This window comes from Hetaerina americana, unplaced genomic scaffold (genome assembly GCF_022747635.1).
Source record: "Hetaerina americana unplaced genomic scaffold, ioHetAmer1.1.p SCAF_3, whole genome shotgun sequence".
In the NCBI taxonomy this organism is placed as follows: Eukaryota; Metazoa; Arthropoda; class Insecta; order Odonata; family Calopterygidae; genus Hetaerina; species Hetaerina americana.
In genome coordinates, this window is record NW_027286874.1 from 108065793 (window position 1) to 108090453 (window position 24661).

Below are 24661 nucleotides of genomic sequence, written 5' to 3' on the forward strand. Positions count from 1 at the left end.
GAACAGTTGTCAAAATTTCAGTAAATTCTTGATAACTTTTACCGCACTTCACCAAAAACTTGATGTTGATTCTTTACTCCGTGATTCCGTCAATTTCCATTTTGGACAAACGGTAAAAACAAGCACAACAGAAACTAACATAACTGGCACCATACGCACAGCTCGACGACCCGCCAAGCACAGACGTCTCATTGGGTTTCAGGTAACTAGAGCTGCTAGTGGGCGGGGCTATAGTCCACGTCATGATTACACCAGTTCGCACATTAATCGTATGCACTGCATGAGAATGATACGCTCCAGCTGGGACTGATTTCAAATGCTCTACTTATACTCACTTACTGGTGAGCATAGCGACCCTATAAGATGCTTCCTCTCTAGCGATTCCGATGGAGGCATCTTCCTCGCCGTGGTCCTCTCGCTTTCATTTGTTGCTCTCTCGTCGTTCCGTTTTTATTACAAACCGATGCCACTGTGGAAAGGTCGCCACCTAATTCCCAACACGGCTTATTTGAATTTTCGGCATCTGAACACTAATTAAAATTCATACATCAAATCATTTCGACACTTTTTAATTCGATAAACTCTTAACGCCAAAGTTTGAATGATTAAATGCTCTATTCATTTCTGTTTTGCGTCCAAATCTCCAAGTCGTGCTCGCAAATCGTCACGATTGGTGAATTTGGCCATTATCCCCATAAATACAAACGAGGATGGCGACTATCCGCATTCAATACTACAATTCTTGATCACTCGCGTTCAACGCGTTTCGGCCGATATTCATGTCACCCACGACCGAGTGAGTGCTTTCTCCTACAACGGATAGTGCAGACGTTATGGTCTCCAACGCTTCTTAAAACAATTATCAATGGCTTGCATTTGCTTCCTAACAACTCCCGCCATAATAAGCCCTCGTGGTTTATCATGCGGGATGTGACGTTTGCGTGGATGTTGACGTCACATTTGTGAGCTTCGGTTTTCGATACGCTCACCCAGTGCGCGCACTGCGATGTTTCCGCCCGAGCATCGCGCCGCGATATATCGCTCCCGCTCCGTCATCTCCCCGCCCCCCTCCCTCCCGCCCCCGTCACGCCACGCCCCCGCCGGCCAACCATTCCCTGCACCACCTACCCGCTCCTCAAGGAGTCAATCAACCGACCCTCTCTCTCTCTCTCACTGGTCCCTTCCCCCATCCTCTCTCCGCCCCCTCCCCCGCCCACAACCCATATTCCGCAACCCCACTCCATTCCACCCCCCCTCCCCCAGGGTCGCCAATAACCCTGAAGCTCCTTCGGAGAGGGGGGAGGAAGTCATGGGCGACGGGTGCGCTGGTGGTGCGGAGGGGGGTTTGTTGAGTGGAGGGGTTACGAGGGAGGGAGGAGATTGGTGGAGTAGGGTGAGATGTGTAGAGGGATGGTTGGTTTTAAGGAGGGCGGGGAGGGAGGGCAGTCAGCCTCTTCCACCGCCACCACCTCGGAAGACTTGCTTTTCATCGTGGCCGAGGACGCCGTCGTCAGTCGCCTTTGAGGAGAGAGGGAATAGCGGCGAAGTGCGTTTCGTTCTGAACACGCGGCCAATCCTCGCGCGCGCGGACTTCCCTCCGGGCGAAACCACCCAGGGAAAGCAGGAAGGGGAGCAGCGAAACATCCCCGACGGCGGGCCTTACCCTCCTCCACCTCCTCCCGCAGTAATCTCCCACCTCCCTCGGGCTATCGGCGCCCAACACGACTGCAACAGTGTTATCAATCGGTGGGAAGGGCAACACTCACTCTTCTTGTAGTATATCTCTCCGCAGTCACCATAGCACTTGCCTCTCTCCCCCCCCCTCCCCCACCCGTGGATATAAACAAAGAGTGTGAGGCACGCCGTCGAGAGGAGGCGTGGCCCTCGCCGACGTCACGTGACTTCGGGGTTCGAAAAACCTCTTCGACGACCGTCAAGAGGAAAGGGGGGGAGCACTTCCCGGAACGTCCCCCTTCCCATCTCTACCACCCCCACCACCACCCCATCCAACCAACCCCCTTCCCGCTCTTTTAAAACGTCTTGCCTTCAGAATCGTTCTTCATTCCTTCACGGAGTCTACGCTGATACGTGTACGCATACACACTCTCACACGGAATCACGGATATACGTGCGCGTCTCATTCTAGAGAACGGGGACCTCTATCACCATCATCATCACCAGCGTCGTTCACTATCATTCACTGATCGCCCACCAATCGAGGCATTCCGCGGCGGAGATAGAGAGTGAGTGTGGGATCACGTACGAGATAGGAGTGGATTGTTCGTCGGGAGACTAGAATGAGCGGCGGAGGATGCAGTGTCGGCGGAGGCGGTGGTTCTCCAGCGTCGGAGACCGAGTCCGTCGTGTCCATGCTATCGCGCTCTCTCCAAACCTCCGCGCGCATCTCCGAGCGGCCCGTCGCCAAGGAGACAAGCATCCGGGATCAGCTGATCTTCCCCTTGGGCGACGACGATGACATCCTCGGTGAGTGTAATCAGGCGAGCGGAGAATGATAATGTTGGGTGTTCGTGTAGTTGGGTGGGTGTTCCAAGCCAAGTTACCAGTAATTTGGAATCGTGGCACTCGGCTGAAAGCTTGGCTGAAAGAAATTCCTATCCTTAATTAAGATACAGTATAGTGATATACAGGTATATTCCAGTGGCACCATTAAAACCTCGTACCTAAAAAAATCCCATTGTAATCTCATGATTAAAATTCGACAATCGGTTACGAAGGATTTGTGTTCCATTCGGTGAAAAGACACAATTTGTGATCGGTTCAAACGAATCGGGATCTCAAATCGGTCGTAAATACGAGACCACTTGACTCTTTCAGTTTACCGAATAGGAATTATTCCGATGGCATGAGATATTTCACAATGCTTCGGCCTCGGACTGACGAGTGGGTTGAGTGCGGCGACTCAAAGAGGCTCCAGCTAAATCCTCCTTCGTCCGACCACTTGTGCGGTGTGGTCAGATGCCCGTCTTTCGCCCGGAATTACATGCACTGCTCCCTTGCCGCCGCCCTCTCTTCCCCCATACCAAATCAGAATTCACCCACCGGGAGATTCCCGCCGTTTGCGTCCATCGACGAATTTATTGCAACCGCGTATTTGTTCTAATGGTACATAGAGAAGGATGATTTTGACCTGAACAGGTTGAGTCTAATCCTTGACTAGAAATCTTCATAGCTATGTCACTTTTGGACTTTAAAGCTCTCAAAAACGGGTCATGGCAACAAAATAATATCTACATCAACACAAACACCCCGCGATCCGCCAAAGAGGTGTGTGGCAGGGGGTGCAAGCACAAGGTGGAAAGGGTTCTTCTACATCTACATCCACTTAACACCCCGCTAGCCGCTGCAAGGGTGTGTGGCGGGGGGGTGTTAAGGCACCAACCGTAATTAAGAAAAGAAAAAATAACCTCATGCAAAAGCCACCTATTTATACAGTATACAAACAAAACATGGTATACATTCATGCAAAAACCCCTTAAACCCCACACACATGCAAAAACTCAAACTACCAACTAACATACACATGCACCTACAAATGTAACTGATGTCTTTGCAATGTTTAATTTTGTTCCAACTTGTAAATTCAAGGTTTCTAATTTTCTAAAGTGACCTCTGTTTCTTACTATTATGATTTCTGATTGTTCTGGGAAAGAAGAGGGTTAGGGATGTGGGAGAAATGAAGGTGAATAAGGTACAAGGGACATGGCGGTACACACACCATGTTACATGAGCATGTCAGTGGTAAGCTAAGTTTTAAACAAGTGTTAATTTAAAACGCCGCAGAAGTTCTCCAGTAGGCTGAATAGGAGATAATACAAATTAACATGAAACAGTTAGTATAAGGTAGACCACGAGCATACAAAGGCAGTTCATGCAGAACTGGAAAGTAAGAAGGGAAAAACTTAACTAAGGTACCGCCATGCGAATTCAGGTCCCCACCCCAGACGCCACAGGTAGACAATGAAGCAGTCTATTGTTCGCAGCGGACCACGTGAGGCATCACCCCCACGGAGAGGGGCGAGGGGAGGAAGAGGAGGGGGAGCTTGACACCATATAAAGATATATTTTTTTTAACATTCACTACGAAAGAAGTTATTTATTTTGATATTTTAGTAGCCTGTGAGCCACCGTTAAGGCGTGAATACAGACCAGACTAATTTTTACCCGGATATGACCCCACCGCGGTCGGACATAGTTATTTTGGTATATATATGTATGTATATATATGTATATATATATATGTATACATATACATATATATATACATATATATATATATACATATATATATACACACACACGAGGGTCATCCGGAAAGTAGTACCCGTTCGTGAAATAAAGACACAAAAGTAAATATTAACAAACATGAAAAATTTTATTTGAAAGAGGATACTTTAAACTACTTCTCAACATAATCTCCAAGCAAATTAAGGCATTTGTCATAACGTGTGACAAGTTTCTGTATTCCTGCTGCATAGTCCTTCGCCGCCAGCTCATTGAGATACGCGAGGGACCCATCTTGCACAAATTTTTGCATAATGCAGATGGTGTTTAACAATGTCATGAACAATTGTTCGAGAAACATTGGGAAAATGCTCACAGATGTCATCAATTGTGACGCGCCGATCGTTCCTCACGAATTCGTCAACTGAGCTCACCAGTTGGTCTGTAATGACAGACGGTCTCTCCGAACGCTCATCGTCGTGTGTGTTCCCCCTCCCCATGTTGAAGTTGCGACACCACCGCCGAACAGACGACTCGTCCATTACATTGTCTCCATACACCTCCTTTAATTGGCGATGAATATCACATGGGCGAACGTTTCTTGCATTGAGGAATTTAATCACTGCCCTCACTTCACAACTGGCGGCGTTCTCAATTTTTTTAAACATTGTAAACAATCACAGAAACAACACAGGCAATGCTAGCGTCACGCAACTTGGCTCAGAGAAGGCAGACAAGCCACTGAAGCTATCTGACCTCGTCCAGCGGCTACTCGCGTCGTCAGCACTTCATGCGGCACGAACGGGTACTACTTTCCGGATGACCCTCGTACATACATATATATAATACTTAATATATCGGCCATTCTCGATCATGTGTGAAGGCATTTGCCAAAAATATATACTAAATCAGTGTACAATGAATGACTATATATAAATGAAACTAATTATTCCCTACACATACAAGTAGGATATTATTTCAGGTATGACTTCGTGGAACCGATTAATGGTGTAAGAGATCGATTGCCTAAACTTCGTTGATTCCACATGGAAATAAAAAAGCATAAAATTAAATTATGAAATAATTCTACATTTTATGTTGAATCGGCAAGTTTTTGAGTTATTTGAAATCATTCCCTGAATTTTGCGTGTGGCATTCTTGTTATCTGTAACCCTAGAGTAACAAACCAGTATTGGACGTGGGAAGAGAGAGAGTCCTTTAGTTTGCTAGTTCTCGCGTCTAATTCTCGAATTTGATATTGGTGATCCAAACGACCAATGCATTTTGCAATACGAATTGTTGACGAGACCTCGGCGTTGAAACAAGCGACTCCGAATTTGTTTAATATGCTCACTTAGCATTAAATCGTCTTTGACCTTGCATTACATTCTCAAACAAACTCAAGAAGCATTTATGTGACGCTTTTCCAATGGGAAGGGTATTAAAAGAAGCTCGGAGGATGGGAATGGGAGATGGCGTGAATCTAAACAATAGAAGTGATTGGAATTAAATACGGAGGGAGAAACAGGATTAGATACATGGAAAAATTAAAGGCAGAAGACAATTGGAAGTAAGAAGAGGACTTGAGCAGAGACAGAGTCGTCCTTTACCTTGGATAACTCTTTGAAATGGACGCTGGATCATTTGCAATTTTAAATTCAAATAGAGTAATCTCACTAATCAATTTACAATCAGTAATTAGGCTATAAATAGTATGTACTGAATTGAGGAATGGAATGGGCGGCTGAATATTTATAAAGAGAGGGTCACATAGCTTTGTCATTTCACGTTAGTAGGGACCCACCCTGAGTTAGTATGCTGCAATTGTATGGGATCCTCACGAGGTAGGCTTAATTTTGGGACTACGAGATAGAGTTCAACGTAGAGCAGCTAGAGTAGGTTTGTGTAAAGTTGCTATGAGCAAGGTAGCAGTGTCAGTATGCTATTGGAAGAATTAGAATGGGAGCCATTGGTTAACCGTGGGCTATAATACAGGTTAAATTCACTGCGTACATTTTAGACAGGTTACTTATCTGAGGATGTTAAGTACGTATTACAGGCCCCCACTTACTATGGTAGATCAGATCGCTAACGTAAAATCAGCGATATCTATTGTAGAACGGATAGATTTAAAATGTCGTTCTTTCCTCGAACCATTAGAAATCACAGTATGTATGTATATATATATATATATATATATATATATATATATATATATATATATATATATATATATATATATCCCCTCCCCGGACTACAACCTTGACGTGGTGGAAGGGCTTGTGCGTTCCGATGACCCCTAGAGCTGTGCTGGCGGGAGTAATAAAAATTGTTCCTGGTAGGGTCACCCATGCCAGATAGGTCGAAGGTTAGGAGCCAGACGAAAGGTAGTCCACGCAGCGTCTGTTCCTCAGTGAGGCGGCTGCAATGGCGTCTGACCCCAGTGGGGCGGCCAGTAAGTGATGGTGTCACGTTAAAAACACTATTGAGGAAGGCAACGGGAAACCACCTCAATTATCATTCCCTAGAAAAATATGATGGACAATAGAGATAATTTGAGTCCTGGCAACCACGGGGCTCGGCCCAATCGGCCGTGTGTCGTGCCCGGCAGCGGGGGAGGCAAGGCTTCCGCGGTCGTCATCCCACGAAACCCTTGCAAGGAAAAACCAGCAGCAGCAGGACAGAAGACGCAGGAGAAGAAGACAAAATTAGTTAGAATAGGAACGTGGAATGTTAGGACAATGATGAGGACAGGGAAATTGGAGAATGTTAAGCGAGAGATGGAAAGGGGAAATATAGATATTTTAGGTCTATGCGAGGTGAGATGGAAAGATAGCGGGGATTACTGGAGTGATAAGTATAGAATAATATACAGCGGCGGGGACGAGAGCCAACGAGGGGTTGCCATAGTATTAAATGAAGAGGTAGGAAGAAGCGTAGTCAACATAGAGCAGGTAACGGATAGAATACTACTAGTGGAGATAAAAGCAGAACCGACGAACTTAGTTATTATTCAAGTATACATGCCACCGAGCAACCATAAGGAAGAAGAGGTCGATAGGATATACGATCAGTTAGAGAACATGATCGCGTGTGTTCCTGCAGGGAAACATTTGATAGTGATGGGGGATTGGAATGCGACGGTAGGTGAAGGAAGAGATGGTGATGAGGTGGGGGACTACGGTTTAGGCACGAGGAATGACCGCGGGGAGAAAGCAGTTGAGTTCTGCAGGAGACAGGGGTTAGTCATCACCAACACTTGGTTTAGACACCACAAAAGACGCAGGTATACATGGAAAATGCCAGGTGACTCAGGAAGATATCAGCTACATTATATCCTGGTTAGACACAGGTTTAGGAATAGTGTGATAAATTCCCACAGCTTCCCGGGAGCGGATGCGGACTCAGACCACAATTTAGTTGTTATGAAATGTAGCGTACGTTTCAAAAAGATAAGGCAGGGGCGGCGAGTTAGAAAATGGAATGTAGAAGCATTAAATGGGTTGAAAAGGAAGGAATACAAACAGGCGGTGGAGAAAATCATGGAGGATGGTAAAGAGCTAAGTACTATCGAAGAAAAATGGGAAATGATCAAGAAGGGGTTGTCTAAAGCCGCAAAAGACACTATTGGAACCGTTAACGCTAAAAGGACTAGGAAACCATGGATCACGGATGAGATGATTACAAAGATGGATGAGCGGCGAAAATGGAAGAATGTAAATACAGAGTTAGGCAAAATGAAGTACAAAGAATTAAACAATAAATTGAGGCGGGCAACAAATAAAGCAAAAGAAGCCTGGTGGAAGACGCAGTGCGAGGATATGGAGAGTCTCCAGAGGAAGGGTGAAATCGGTGCGCTGTACAGCAAAGTTAAATCGTTATCGGGAAGTAAGAAAGGAAGAGCTATGCTAACAGTTAGAGATAGGGCGGGTAAGATAATAGTTGCCACAGGAAAGATCCAAGAGAGATGGAAGAAATATATAGAAGAACTTCATAGTAAAGAACTTAGACCAACAAAGTTAGACATAGAAAAGGAACATGACATAGAAAGAGATAGCTTAGGTCCAGGCATACTAGACAATGAAATAGAAAGGGCATTAAGGGAGATGAAACTAAATAAGGCCGTGGGGGTAGATAACATTCCCGTGGAACTTTTAAAATGCTTAGCAAAATGTGGGAGGAAGAGGCTATATGGGCTGATCCGTAGTATTTATGAGGAGGGAATCTGGCCGGAAGACTTTGTGAGATCAGTTTTAGTTCCTATTCCGAAAAAGGTAAAGGCCACGTCATGTGAGGACTATAGGACAATTAGTTTGATATCCCACGCAGCTAAAGTTGTTCTCAGGATCATAAACAAAAGGATAGAGAGTAGGGCAAATGATTACTTAGGGGATGATCAGTTTGGGTTTAGGAAGGGGAGAGGTACGCGTGATGCCATTGCAGTAATGAGATTATTAATCGAGAGGAATTTAGAACACAACCAGGAGGTATTTGCCTGTTTCGTAGATTTCGAAAAAGAGTTTGATAGAGTGAATTGGGAAAAACTAATGAGTATATTGCAGAAAATAGGAATAGATTGGAGGGAAAGGAGGCTAATCCGCAACCTGTACATGTCTCAGACTGCTCAGGTGCGGGTGGGAAATCGGGAGTCAGAATGGGCAGTGTTAGGAAGGGGTGTAAGGCAGGGTTGCCCATTATCACCATTGCTGTTCAACCTGTATGCAGAGGAAATGATCAAAGAGGCATGGGAAGGACTCGAGGTAGGAATGAAAGTGGGCGGGGAATTCGTAAAATCAGTTAGGTTTGCTGATGACCAAGCTTTAGTTTGTCAGTCAGCCAAGGGGCTGCAAGCATTGCTGAGTAAATTGGAAATTCAGTGCGACAGGTATGGGATGAGAATCAACATTAGTAAAACAAAGGTTATGCGATTTTCTAGAAAGAAAAAGGCCAAGCTTAACATTAAAATAGGAGGGCAAAAACTAGAGCAGGTAGAACAGTTAACGTATCTCGGTAGTGTTTTGGACCAACACGGTCAAAGTAGTAGGGACGTGAGGAGAAGAATTGCGCTAGGCAAAGAGGCTTTCACAAGGAGGAGGGAGTTGATGACAGGGACGTTGAGTAAGGATGTTAAGAAAAGACTCGTAAAAACTTTGATATGGAGCGTAGCTATGTACGGCGCGGAAACGTGGTCATTGAAGCAGGAGGATAGACGTAGATTGGAGGCTTTTGAAATGTGGGTGTGGAGAAGAATGGAGAAGGTGAAATGGACAGAGAAGAAAACAAATGAGGAAGTACTTGGTATGGTGGGCGAAGAGAGGGGTTTGTTGGGAGCAATCCTATGGAGGCAGGGAAAGTGGATGAAGGGGGTGTTGACCGGCAGTGGGATGTTGAAGACTGTGATAGAGGGTAGAATGTTGGGCAAAAGAGGAAAGGGAAGGAACAGGATAAGGATGTTGGACGGGATGAAGGGAGGAAGAAAGTACTCAGAGATGAAGAGGGACCTGATATAGAGTAGGATGATGGATTTTTTTGTTTTGTTAGGAATAATAAAATGCCTGTTTGGTAGTTGTGTCCATCCAAAAACCTACCTTAACCGGTAGATTACCTTTAAAAAAAAAAAAAAATATATATATATATATATATATATATAATATATATATACATACATGCATACATATACACACACACACATATATATGTATATATACACACACACATATATATATATATATATATATATATATATATATATATATGTATATATACACACATATGTATATATACATATGTATATAACAGCAATCCCGAAGGAGATAGTTAGAATTGGTAGTTTACATATTTGCCTATATCTTGCACGTTTATTCTCGCATATTATTATTTTTATTCAATAGAGCCATATTTGTAACAGTTCTATAGCATTATTTGAATATACGTATCCTTTATTGAATAATGTTGCATGCAAGTACTTTCTTTCGTGTGATTGACATTTTTCGAGTGCATGATTAAACTAATATTCGTGCAGGGGTAACTTGATTGCGATTTTGCATGCACGGCCGGTAAACTAACACCCCCCGCCACACGCCCCTGCGGCGGCTTGCGGAATAATGTGTATATTTAGACCAAACTAGTTCGAGGATAGAATACCAAAGGCCGTGAATGGCAAGATTGTTTCAATAAAACCAAATTTACGGCTTAGAAAAGGCATCGATGGACTCATCTGTTATGTATCGGAAAGGATTTCAGTCAGAAAGAGAATCGACTTATGTTTGCGATTCGACTATCTTGCGTTGGTGAATCAGGAAATTGGTTTGTTTAGCTCCTATCGTATCTGATGATCTCAGGCTTGAGGACTCGGCGTGTTTACGAATTGCTCATAAATTCCAGTGCATGCGTTGCCCGTTCTGGTATCTAATGAGACCACTGACTCCTCTTGCCCACGGATTCCAGAGTGCCGCGCGATGCGAAGATACTCCCCCCCTCTCTCCACAAATTTCAGCTCTCGTTCTCCATCGAGACTCTTGAATCATCCGTTGTCATTTGCTGTCTAAGATACGCCAGCTAGGCCAGTGCCCACCGTGGACATGGTCGGAGAAATCTTACTGCGATTAACTCGTAATGAGGAGTTCAGCGATAAGGAATGAGGCCTGAGATGTGATAAAATTCCTACAGCGAGGGATACGATCGGAAGAATCTACATCTACTCATTATCCCTCAAGCTGGCGCAAGGGTGTGTGGCGGGGGGTGTTTGGACACCACCCTTAATTCAGAAAGAAAAAAACACCGCACGCAAAAGCCACAAATTTATACAATCCACAAACAAAATATGGTATGCATTCATGCAAAAACCCCTTACACCCCACACAGATGCAAACACACTAACTACCAACTAACATACACATACACCTACAAATGTAACTAATGTCTTTGCAATGTTTAATTTTTGCCCTTCTTGTAAATTCAATGTTTTTAATGTTTCTAAAATGACTTCGGATTCTTACTGCCATTATAATTACTGATTGTTCGGGGAAAGAAAAAGTATTTGTATCATATATCTGTACTGGAATCTATCTCACTTGTTTTATCTTTGTGGTCTGTTCTATATAAGTAGTGCGGGGCCATAGTAATAATTCCTTTTAGTGTCATCGTTAAACTCGTTTGTTCTGAACCTTTCTAAAAGTCTAAGTCTCGCTTGTTCTCTCCGGACTTCAAGTGGCTCCCAGCCTAAATCACCTGAGAGGCCTGTTACACCTGTGTTCTTATTATAAAAAATTTAACTAATCTGACGTATTTTCTCTGGACTTTATCTAATTCTTTTTGCCAAATATTCTCCCAAGGATCCCGGATACTTGCGGCATATTCCAAATTAGGTCTTAAATAGAGCAAAATAACACCACTCTTACAACTTTCTCATAACATTTCCCCACCACCGGTTTAATGTTGCCAAAATTTGGAGCACACCATTGTCAGTTCCTTAATGAGATACCTTGACAACATTAACATTTTAAGTGACAGTCATCACGTATCTATGAAAATCTAAGAGTTCGAATTCTTCAGGCCGGAGACTGATCAATACGAAACGTCCTTATCTGTGCAACGGAAAATGAACTCGACTTTGTACTTCCTGGCGGGAATTTTCAAAATATTGTGTGAAAGATCCACACAATAGTTATCGAATTAAATAATTCGCGTCGGTAAAAAAAACATCTTTTGCACTTTTTATTATTTAAAGGATATTGAAAACTTTTGCGATCCTAATTACGGGGCTGCGCGAGCTAGTTTCTATCTATCCCTGGAAGAGATAATATCTAGCCCCTTGGATAATTCTGTGGAAACCAATAATTTAATCTGAAATGCCTAATTTGCCTGAAATTTCTATATGTGTTCTGAAGTGATGCCCTATCTACTCGTTCTCCTAAGCACTGTGCATTCTTGAGTATTTCAAGTGATTCCTTTTTGATGCTCAACTCTGGCATTCCTACAGCGTAGTCACCTCGTTCATCAGGTAACCAATACTATCTCAAAATTATTTAAAGAGTGCGTCAATACGAGGGTAGGATGACCACTAATGCACACGTGCTTGTAGACCACGGACAGAATGACCTTCAATGAAGCACTCCTGGTGGCATCTGGAAGTAACATTCCCCATCAACACGCATGCGTAGGTTTGAGGTCGATACATTCATCCAGTTACGTATTTTGAGAAGCGGAAGCATGGAGACGTGCTCTGGTGCTATGTCAACGCGATTTTTCTCGAATCCAAGACTTGGCTGCTGCCTTCACCTCATCGTCCGCGGGGTAACGATGGTGGTCTTCAAGCATGTGTGCATTAGTTTTCGGCCTAACCTCGTAAGTCACCCGTGGGTTATTCCAAGGTCCTCTCATGCATTTTTTTCCTTCATCCCGAGGAAAACCTAAGTTTTCCTGTTCTGCCACACGTGATCAGTGAAAGTTCCTAGGCCATTTTTGAAAATCGACCGCCGAATCAAAGGTGAAATTATTTCGATTGCTAGTTGTTTCGTAATTTTGGGCACCCACCGACAAGGGTGGGTGACCTTAAGCCTCCCACTACGCACGTAGTGACGTCACTATCGGCCCAAAGGCTTTCCTTTGACATTGTCGGCCTCCTTTTTTTTCTTTTCGGCGTGCGTTTTTTTTTCGTACTTATTGATCATTGATCTGATATTATAGAAAGTGATCAAGATCACTATCCGCATGATTTCTAGCGGTCTATCCATTATGGCGAGAATGACTGCGCTCCACTTGTCTTGAGGTAACCCCGAGGACTCGCGCGCCATCCAAGGTGTGCAATAAGTTATGAATACAAAATAATTAAGTACGCATTTGACCTGTCCTTTTTCGAAAAATACCAAAATTATCAACGAAGAATGCATAGAAATGCCATCCGAAAAGGGAGCCGAAGCGTGACTGAATGTCGAGAAAACATTTAGCAATTGCATCTTAGAAAAGGGGAACTCTAATGAGGGCACTTCAAATGTATTTGCCTATTTATCCCAGAAGAGCATTAAACTCTCGTCTGTATTTGACGGAAGATATGAAATGTGAACGTATGCAATTCATAGATGTCGTATAACTATAAATATAAGCTGAAAAACCTCGAAATGAGATACAAGGGTAGACTGAAAACAAATGCACACATGGCTGTAGACCACAAATAAAATGACCTCTCCAGAATCACTCCTGGTGGCATGTGGAAGTAACATTCCCTTCAACACACATGCTTAGGTTTGAGGTCGTAAGGTTCATCTCTCAATAATCGAATGAATTTCCTAGTTTTATCTTGGAAGTGTTCAGTAATTTTTATGAATTAGGAATTAGCCCTTTCGCACCCCTTGAATCTACCTCCGCCCCCATTGGTAAGTACCTTAAGTACTTTGTAGGAGCATAGATCTGTTGCTCTTCCCGATATCTCTTTTCAAGCGAGCCGGTGAGGCGATAGGACACCGGGTTTCCACCACATTCTCTGGCCTAATCACTTCAATTTATGTTCTTCTGAATCGCACACATCTCTGCCCGGTTACCCTATCATCTCTTCACCGGTGCAGCGCCTCACGAAGGAATCACTGCTTACTACTATAATATACTGTGCACATGATTAATATAAAAAGTATCGGTAACAATTTTTTTCCTGAACGGTGCGTGAAGTGCTGAATCCAGATCGTCGGTTGTTAAGTGTGCGCATGATCGAAGATCGTATATTTTCATTGATAAGATGACAGTGAACACACAATCTTCGCTGAAAAATTGGGCGATGCGAAAGATCTGCGCTAAACTCCTCCGTCCTCCCAAAGGTCTCTGGACGGACGTACAAGATCAGAGTCGAGTTGCTGCTGGCGAAGACCTTCTGTGACGACATCGCGACGATTCCCCAACCCCCTTGCAGTCCCGACTTGGCACAATCAGACTATTATTACTATTCTTGAAAGTGAAATCCTCACTCAAAAGACACAACCATTGGACCCTAAGAGCTGTCAAAGAAGCTTGCACTCGTACCTTTGAACCAGGGTGCCTTCGAGTCGTGAAAAAATCGCTGGCGAAAGTGTGTCAACCCTTAAGGAATATACTCAGTGAAGAATTTTAGAGCAGTTTCTTGCAAGGGCTCTTGCGTAGCCCTTACACCGCGCCTTTCCAGCCTCCAAGGCTACTAAGGCGGGAAGAATTCTTCTGCGTTGTCAGTCGTTTGATTTATTCCCACTCAGAGCAGCCAAGCATGGCTTCTTCTTTGCCGGAAGGGTGTCTTGCTCGTCTTGGGATGCTATGGGGCGCTTGTAGCGGTCCCTTGGCCAGACCCTTATGTCGCCAACCCGGCGAATTACTTTCACTTCCGCTTCTGCCGCTTTTCTGAAGAATTTTCCAGAGATTCTAGGAAGAATTTTGAAGCATTTTACCAATATATGAAATGAATCTATTTCTTCGAAACTTTTGCCGATACTTTTTTTGAAACCATTACTACTCTAACCTACTATCATTCTAGTAGCCGAGAGCATCTAGTATAACTGCCAGCATTACTGTTTTTTTATGGCTTTCACTTCTACTCCTGCTACCAAAACGAATCACCATTTCCATCCATATCGCCATTTCTGTCACCAATACTCATTAATAAGCCCTCTTCTGCCCAGGATGTGCTGCTCTTCTCTAGGAGCAATAGCCATTTGCTCTCTCCATCCATATTCCCCAGATTGCCGCCATCGTCCGAGACGTTGGAAACGAACTCCTGACAGCCAGTTACGCCCGTGGCAACGAAAGTGAATTTATGATGAGTCAGGGGTCTCTTGTTGGGGCTGATTATTTGTTATTGTTCCTTAGTGATGCTCGTAAAAGTCCCTGGTGCTCCACTCCCGTCTTCGGGGTCGCCATCCCGCTCCCCTACCACCATAAGGGGCCCAAGGGGGGCCTCAAGACGTTTGCAAGGGACGGGGGAACTCAATAAAGATCTCATTCAATGGGGGGGACGCTTATCGCTCGAGGGATTGTGTGTGAGAGAGGCGGGCGTCTGAAGGGGGAGGGGAGGATATATGTATACATATGTATATATATGTATATGTATATATGTATATATATGCATACACACAACACACATACATATATATATATATATATATATATATATATATATATATATATATATGTATATATATATATAGTATATATATATGTATATAGTATATATATGTATATAGTATATATATGTATATAGTATATATATATGTATATAGTATATATATAGTATATATATATGTATATATGTATATGTGTATATATATATATATATATATAAATACACACACACATACCTTGTTAATGGGATGGGGTGGAGGGTCTCCGGTGGGAGGAGGCTATAACCCTTAAAATGGTTACGTCACCGAGCGAGCGAGCGGGCACATAACCTCCCCTTTCACTCTCGCTTTATTGTCCGTAGAGATGGTAGTTCAGTGCGAGCACTGGTCGATTGCGAAACGAAAGGGATGGAACCCCGACAGAATCTGCGCCGTGGATGGTCGGGGCGAGGGCGCGCCATTGTTTGTTTCCACGGTGCGGAGATCACGCTACACGGACACGCGCAAGTGAAATGAAGAGCGGCCGACTATTAAACGCTGCTCCGTCTGATTTGTCTCCTTTGAATTCCCGCCTCGCGTCCCTTTCCCCGTCTTACTATCCCAGGAGTGGGGGATGCTTTTGGGTTGGAAGGCCGTTATTAAGTGATCCGTGACTCAATAAGGCCGAAGGTAAAGAATCTTCAACTAGGTTCACTTGCGTACACCACTCTCCCTCGGAACACATTTCACTTATGCCTTTTTTATTTATTTTTGTTATTTAAAAATACGTTCATATGTTACACATTAATGAAAATACTAATAGATGACTTTTCAAAAACCACGTAACCTTTCTATTGTTTACATTGATTCTCACCCCATATCCACTGCACTGAATTTTTCAATTCACTCAGCAATGCTTGCAACCCCCTTAGATGACTGACATAACAAAACTTGGTCATCAGCAAACCTAACTGAATTTCCCGCCGACTTTTCATCCTAAATCCACAGTTATTCGTATACCGCTTTAATCATTTCATCAACATAAACGTTGAACAGCACCGATAATAATGGACAACCCTGCCTCACACTTCTTCCTAACACTGCCCATACGGACTCTCCGTTCCCCAATTGCACTTGAGCAGTCTGAGACCCGTACAGGTTGCGGAGTAGCCTCTTTTCCCTCCAATTATTTCCTATTCTCTATAATATCCTCATTAGTTTTCCCCAAATCGCTGTATCAAACGCTTTTTAGAAGTCTACGGAACAGGCAAATACGTCCTGATTGTATTCTACAGGGTCGCACCCAAAAGTGGTAGGACTGATTTTCTCTGGCGCGAACGGAGCGGTGGAGGGGGGTCTGCCTGGCAGGGTATGGTGTAGGGGGCTCTTAGCAACAGACCGACACCAGCCTCAGTCGCCTGCGGGCTGTCGTTGAATGAGGACACCGTTTTTAGTGAAGCAAGTTTTTTGTCCGCGTCGAAAAACAAAATGAATCTGAATTTAGAGCAACGTTATTCCGTGAAGTTTTGTGCGAAACTCGGGAAGACGGCAACTGAGACCCTCGATATGATCAAGCAGGCTTATGGGGACACTGCCTTAAGCCGTTCCACAGTATTTGAGTGGCACAAGTTGTTTAAAGAAGGTAGGGAGCTCGTTGAAGACGACCATCGCTCCAGACGGCCGTCGACGGCAAGAACCGACACGAATGTGGACAGAGTGAGGACACTGCTGAACACAGACCGACGCTTAACCAGTGAAGAAATTGCAGACCAGTTGGGTCTGTCTGCATCCAACGTCCAACGTATTATTTCACAGGATTTGGCCATACGCAAGGTGTGCGCCAAGATGGTGCCGAAAATTCTGCCATGGCGCGCTCGTCGTCAGACAGCTCCTGGCCAAATACGGCGTTGCCAAGTTGCCGCACCCGCCCTATTCTCCCGATCTGGCACCACCGGACTTTTTCTTCTTCCCCCTGATGAAAAGACAGCTCAAGGGACGACGTTTTGACTCGATAAAGGCCGTTCAAGAGGCTTCGACGAGGGTCATCAACGGCATCCCCAAAGAAAATTTCCAGCGGGCGTACGGGGAATGGGAGCAACGTTATACTAAGTGTGTAGCAGCTCAAGGAGCATAGTTTGAAGATTATTAAGTCGATGTAAGTATATCGTCACTAAAATTCTTGTAAAAAAATCAGTCCTACCACTTTTGGGTGCGACCCTGTATATTCCTTTCGATTAATAATCCCATTACTGCAATGGCATCACGCGTACCTCTCCCCTTCCTCAACCCAAACTGATTATCCCCTAAGTAATCATTTCACCTACTCTCTATTCTTTTATTTATGATCCTATGAACAACTTTAGCTACGTGCGAAATCAAACTCAATGTTATGTAGTCTTCACGTACTCCTTCCTTACCCTGTTTTTGGGATGTGATTATACTTACCTGTTCGGTAACAGGTATGGTCCAAATTTTCTATCGAACATATTCTGTCACATCGTATGGGTATCATCTACCTTTTTTCTATCTATCATTAAATGAATATCTCAAAACGACAATAAATAATCGTACTTACATCATTATAAATGCTTAATTGCGCTCATGTTTAATATGAAAAAGTCTGAATAATGTATTCCCGAAAAACCTTTCTTACGAAATAAACCGTCTTGCGGTGTACTTCTCTTTATCTCCACTCCCTTGGCAATATTCCGTGTTTTCGATGGAAACCTTTTGGCTTCTCTCCTCCTTCGAAGGAGTCGTAACACACCATTACCCCCCCATCCTTGCTTTCCCAAAAATCTCTCTCGTCTCTCACAGTTTTCAGAACTTTCCTTCTCCCGCCAGCACTCTCTCCCTCTCTTTCTCTCCCCCTCTTTCTCTCCCTCTCTTTCTCTCCCTCTCTTTCTCTCCCTCTCTTTCTCTCCCTCTCTTTCTTTCCCTCTCTTTCTCTTCCCTCTCTTTCTCTCCCTCTCTTTCTCTCCCTCTCTTTCTCTCCCTCTCTTTCTCTCCCTCTCTTTCTCTCCCCTCTCTTTCTCTCCCTCTCTTTCTCTCCCTCTCTTTCTCTCCTCCCTCTTTCTCTCCCCTCTCTTTCTCTCCCTCTCTTTCTCTCCCTCTCTTTCTCTCCCTCTCTTTCTCTCCCTCTCTTTCTCTCCCTCTCTTTCTCTCCCTCTCTTTCTCTCCCTCTCTTTCTCTCCCTCTCTTTCTCTCCCTCTCTTTCTCTCCCCTCTCTTTCTCTCCCTCTCTTTCTCTCCCCTCTCTTTCTCTCCCTCTCTTTCTCTCCCTCTCTTTCTCTCCCTCTCTTTCTCCGCCGTATCTCGTCCAACATCATCTCCTCCACTCCACCGCGATGCGCACTCCGACCTTATTTCTTTTTTTCCCCTCCTGTCAACTCGCGCTTTCCGACACCCTGCGAACTCTCGCAGGAATCATTCCTGCGAACACATCGCCAAGAGTTCCGTCTTCCAAACCGTATCACTCCCCTTACTCCCGTTGTTATGTAACTCATCTTTTCTTCTCCTCTCACAGTATCTGCGATAAATTTCAGGGAAACGTAATTTATATTTAACGTTACGCTACGTTATTTCTGACTTTTAATATTTTGTTTTACTAAGCACAGTTATGTATGTATATATTCTCTTGAGTTCCCACGAAGACTGTAATGTTTTGTCCCTTTTTTTCTCGGATTATTATTCATTTTCTCTTTAATATTTTTTTTACGAAATACGTGGCATGAGACCGTCAGACGTGTTTTTAAGTACTAAGGGTGCGTAGGTGTTGATGGCACCAAGAGCCTGTTTCTCAGAGTTTCCAGTCAGGTTAAAATCCCTCTAAATACCTTCTTCTGCATTTTCGCTTGTTTTCAGTGGACTCGTCAAATGACTTTCATCTTTGAGAAATGAACCCCGGGATGTCGGCACTGATCGTTCATCAAAATCATCCGCTCCTGTTTCAATTACGCGATAGTTAGCTCAACCCCTGATATCATGATACTTAGATCCTTGAAATTGCAGTGTTTGTACTCCAATACAGCGGCTGGCTCAACGTAAATGTACATAAAACGCTCTCCAAAATTTGTGCATAATCCTTAAGACTCGGTTGGTTCTTTCTCTTCTATATCCCATATGTACTTGTTCTCTTGAATTTCGACCCTCTTCACTGAGAGAAATGATTTCCTTACACTGTATAGTCATTTATAACAGTCACAGTTATAAATGTACTATACGCGCCCAAGATACGAGTACGAGTTGGAGCCAATATCCCTGGCTTGGATGTATTTATCCTTTTCTTTTGTTCTTCGATTAATTTAAATAAGTCCCTCGTGGTTGTCTGCCGAATTAAGTCTTTTGATGCCTGGAGATAGAAGTCGCCGAATTAATTGAGTTTTTTTCATTAACATATAATATTATAATATATGCTGAAAAGAATTTTAAAACATTTCATAAAAAATTATCATTATTACACACAATGCCATCTTATAGTTAGCAAAATAACGGGTGGCCGTAGTAAAAGTATATTCAGATGTAGTAGTAATGAGATGAACTTTAGTTCTCATTAACTCACGATGTCAGTTAAAAGCTACAGTGAATATCACTTGAGGATTACAACACAATGTGTAAAAATCTTTCGCCTTGACCGGGATTTGAACCTGGATCCCTCGATGTCCGGCCGATTGCATTGGCCAGTTAAGCTATCTATGAGTCCTCTTACAATTCTACATTTTGGGGGCTTTTGAAGGAAAAAGATGTTGTGACGAAATGCGGTGCATACAATGTCACAGGCATTCGTAGTCGTGTGCACGAGGCGCCACAGTCCACGAGGTCGAAGAGAGTCAACTTTTCAACACTTAGGCTGATGCTTTGACCTTAGACAAATTCCAAGTAACTGAGTTTAAGAGGACGCCTCGAAAGATTGACTGGCTAAAGCACTCGACCGAAAATTAAGGGATCCGGGTTCGAATCCCGGCCAAGGCGAATGATTTTTACACTCTGAAATCGTAGAATTGTGATTCATATTAGCGGATGACTCAATCAAAAAGTTACTGCTGCGGCATCCCCCGCAGTTTCTAGGAATACTTCAGGATCTTTTCAAATCTCTTTTTTTGTAACACCTTGTCTCCGACAAGCGGAAAAATGCATCAGTGTAAGTTTTTTTATTCTATGATAAGTCTGTTATTGAATTAAAATTTCTCAACAGTTTTTACAGTGTTTTTATGTGATACCTCTTTGCCTCTTATCATAATTATCTTCCTATCACGGATTAATCACTACTGCCTAACCCGTGATAAGAAGCGCTGTGTTCCGGCGCCTATTGCTTTCTCGGTCGTTCTACTTACCTTCCACCTTTTGATCGACACTCATTGATAATTTCGAGAATCTTTTGTCGTCCATTCCTTTGGCATGGGTGAGCCATTTTTTTTTTGCTTTCATTGTTTAGTAACTGCCTGATGTTTAACTCATTCCATGCATATTCATGTCTGAAATGATCTCATTTGCGAAAGATCACTGCTAATTATTCTACAGAAATATATTCCTAAATAATCCACAACAGGTCTCAGCAATTTTTTTTACTGACAAATGATTATAATCAAATTTGAATGTTGGGGAATTCTGAGTCAAATAAAATTTAGTTACCCATGATGATCCCTAAGGAAAATTCAAGAGCTATGACGCAAAAAATTATTCGGTGTCAAGTTTTTGATGGTACAAAGAAATATGTAATTTTTAATGTAATACATTTTTTTTATTTATCTCCTCTGATTTTTATGAAAATGATAGAAAATTTTGAAAAAGAAGATGTAGAAGGGGAGAATGTTGAAAAGAAGAAAAATCCTTGCTATACAGTATCTCTAACCGAGATAATCTCCTTTAGCTAATAATTTCTTAGATTAACATTAGATTAAACCGAGGTAATTTATTTTGGTTAATATTATCTTAATAACTTGTAGAATGGGAGAATGATTGATATGAGGACTTGGGACCTTTTGCATGGAGTGCTACAATAGATTTATTTTAAATGAACTACAATATTATCAAACGTTGGGCTTCCTAAAGAGAGAAAAAAAATTTCCAAGGAAAAGGGAAATATTTTCGCTCTCACATCATCGATGGGACTTCCCTTCATGTCACACAAAATCGAGATGCTTTGAGGACTTTTTATCTGTAAAATCTGATGCTAATGAATTTACGGCGGTGTTCACGGTTGAGTATAGTTACAGGAACGAGCAACAAGCAGTCCGGGGTCGCCTGCACCCCGCACACACCGCCACCCGGCTTGCCCAGAATCCGATATTCATGGTGTTAAAAGCGAGAAACGCCCCTTCCTTCGACTCATGAATGGGCGAAGGCCAAGTGCCGTGTCGGCGACCCCGGAATCGGGAAGAAAGCTCCGCATTCAGATCGCATACGTACGTCTCTTTTCCCGAGTCCCTCGCATTCTTTTATCGGTTTATTACGCCCAATTTTACCCAATTTCAAAGGGGAGAATGGGAGAGGTTGATTTCGGTTGAATAGGGGCGTGCAAGGTGCTGCGATAGAAACGCATTTTCTGGCTTGTGGCGCCCCCAGCGGCCGAGTTCCCTTTCCCTCTGCCCGACTTCTCTCTCTCTCCCGCAAGTCCTGAAATACGGATAAATAGCCTAAAGGGACGCCCGATTGGCCATCGAAAGAAATTCCAGTCATGCAGCCTTTAATTCCCTCCCGGCCACTGTTACTCTTAACACGGAATGACTTCCAGAAATCCTCGCCATGTGTTCTATTTGAGTCAGCGTGAGCGGTTGCGAATGCATCTCAGTAGTTTGGGTATTAAAGACAAAGTGAAAGTGCTTATAGAATTGCAAAGAAGAAAAACTATAGTTTCAAACGATATCCAAAGAGGACGTATATATAAGAATTTACATGCTATATAAGGACTTAATATACTACAAAAATAAATACATTTTAGATATTAAAAAAATACATTGTAATAAGTAATAAGTATAAACAATAATTACTAAGCAATAAGTGAAAAAATAAATAGCAGGAAATGTAATAAATGTACAGTGATGTAATCAGTGTAAAGAAAATAGGATCATTAATGCAACAGCAAACTTATAGTTTACGCAGAGCAAGTAAATTATAAATAAACTAAAAACATATACCAAAGGAAAAATAATAAAATTCTATAATAAATGTTTCCTTGGACGCCCAGAGGGGTAAGGCGCATATGCAGGAGCCCACAATATGTACACTATTTGTTCTCTCTTCTCTAATTGCACAAAACACGGCACATTCCTCAAATAATATATGGAATTAATTTAATTGAAATTGAATCGAAGTAGTTTGATTGATGTTTAAGGAAGAGAATGCTTATTGCTCTTGGTAAACAAGCTTTTTCAAGCTTGGCAAACAAAGCCGTCACCGAGCACAATGTAATCGTAAATGAATCGGCTTCTTAATTTGAGATTTTATGATATTATACGAATTACTTTGGTAGTACTTATTACCAAAGAATATTTTTGCGCTGAGAGCCTCCTCAACTTAGAGTGATACTCATATTTTATCTAGCACAACAATTAGTTATGCTACCGGAAAATTTGTCGAGTTAAAACATTCGTAATTCAGTATCGTAATCTATTCCTCTCAACCAATACAACAGAAACTTTTCCGGTTCTCAGTGAATACGACGTGTTCTTTCCTCCGATTGAAAATTTAAAAACTATTAAATTATGAGAAATCACAGTTCCCGATGGTCGGTTTAATAGATATCCTGCATATTGAAATTGAAAATAAACAACATTGCTTTTCCTCATAGAATTTTTTATGTACCGTAATTTTTTATAGTAAATAAAAAATTCTATGTGGAAAAGCCAAGGTTTTCGTTTTCAATTTCAGTGTGAAGATTTTCCACCAAGTGACACCAGAAACTGTTTCATTTAGATATCCTGTATGTTTCTTCCTGCGTGATACTCTTTTTATTTAATAGACTCATCTTATTGACATTTCTACATGATAATTTGTATATACCTATCCTGTTATTGAATATTGTTGCATGTAAGTACTTTCTTTCGTGTGATTACAAGTTATCGAGTTCATGGTCAAAATAATATTTGTGTAGAGGTTACATGATTTGGTTTTGTTCGCGGTTTTATTCTATTTTCCGGGCCGTGACTTAACACCCCCCGCCACACGCCCCCGCGGCGGCTTCCGGGATATTATGTAGATGCAGATGTAGAATAGGTACTAAGCCCAAAAGGCGAGGCGTGCGAACTTTATACATGAATGTAGGAGGGGTTACACTTCTTCCTAAACCACCATGGCCAACTATTGGGTGCAGCGAAGTTAGCTCTGTTTGCAAATATTCGGGGAGTTTTCTTAATGCTATATCTTGTTAGTAGGTGGCACTAATTCCAACATCATTTGATCTTCATTGCACACACCAACTGTGAACGGTCTCTTGTTATCTTTAAACTTCAGATAACATATTTTCCTGAACCTCCTTTTCCATTTGGTCTAAATTCAATTCAAACTCGTTAGTTAATAGATGGAGCATAATATTATAATTTTTCAGATTGGATAATGTGTCAAGGGGTGATGTCCTCACTCACAAAACAAAACCCCGCTTGAAATACTTCGAGAAGTTTCAACCTGTTTAATATTCAAAGATACTCATTGTTTTACTGCCACTCTTCTTGGATGCTATTTCCAAAAGTCAGCTTATTTTTTCTTCTACAAAATCCCGTAGTCATTAAATTCCGCGCGGAAATAATTAGCCATCTGCTTCTAATAAATGTGTCGCGTCTGCAAAACGCGGGGGCTTTTGGGGAAACATGAAAATTAATGTTTGAATTTGAATTAATTTGAAATGTACAGTGGGAATATTGAACGAAACAAAATTATTTTCAAACATATACGTGGAAATTTTCAAGCTAATCGTATGTCAACAGAGCACATCTGGGCTGCCTCTCGTGACCCCTTGATAAGCAAGGCACCCGTGGTACGTAACAAGGTCAGGCCCGTCCGGCTTAGTCGGCTTGGCGAGGGTATGCTCCATCTAACCCACTTCGTAATTTGTAGCAGTCGCGACTCATTAAACTTCATTTATTATCTCCGCCCTTCCTCGGAGGAGAGCCGAGATTAGTGCGTAGAAAAACGATAAAGATGAAGTCCAATAAAGGCTCTCTTCTCCTTGAAGCCTCGGAGGCTACTCGACCATTCTTTGCGTGGAAACCCAACGCCCTCGCGAATTGAAAGCATGGAGTTGTAATGCGGTAGAAATAGCGATTCGATTGGATCACGCCAGCCGCGTCCTGCTAACAAACCTGCAGCATTCGTAAGAGCTATGAACATTAAACGCGGCGAGATTGAAACATCGTCCTCTTTTTGAAAAAA

General features: G+C 42.7%; 1 protein-coding gene across 1 annotated transcript in view; it reads left to right on the forward strand.

Annotated features, from left to right (window-relative positions):
• The first annotated feature begins 1537 nt into the window (after positions 1 to 1537).
• Positions 1538 to 24661, forward strand: part of LOC139690291 (carbonic anhydrase 2-like) — a 64585-nt gene continuing 41461 nt past the window's right edge. The window contains exon 1 of the mRNA XM_071587651.1: positions 1538 to 2484. Coding sequence (XP_071443752.1) covers positions 2298 to 2484 — 187 coding nt within the window. The 5' untranslated portion in view covers positions 1538 to 2297. The remainder of the gene's footprint in view (positions 2485 to 24661) is intronic.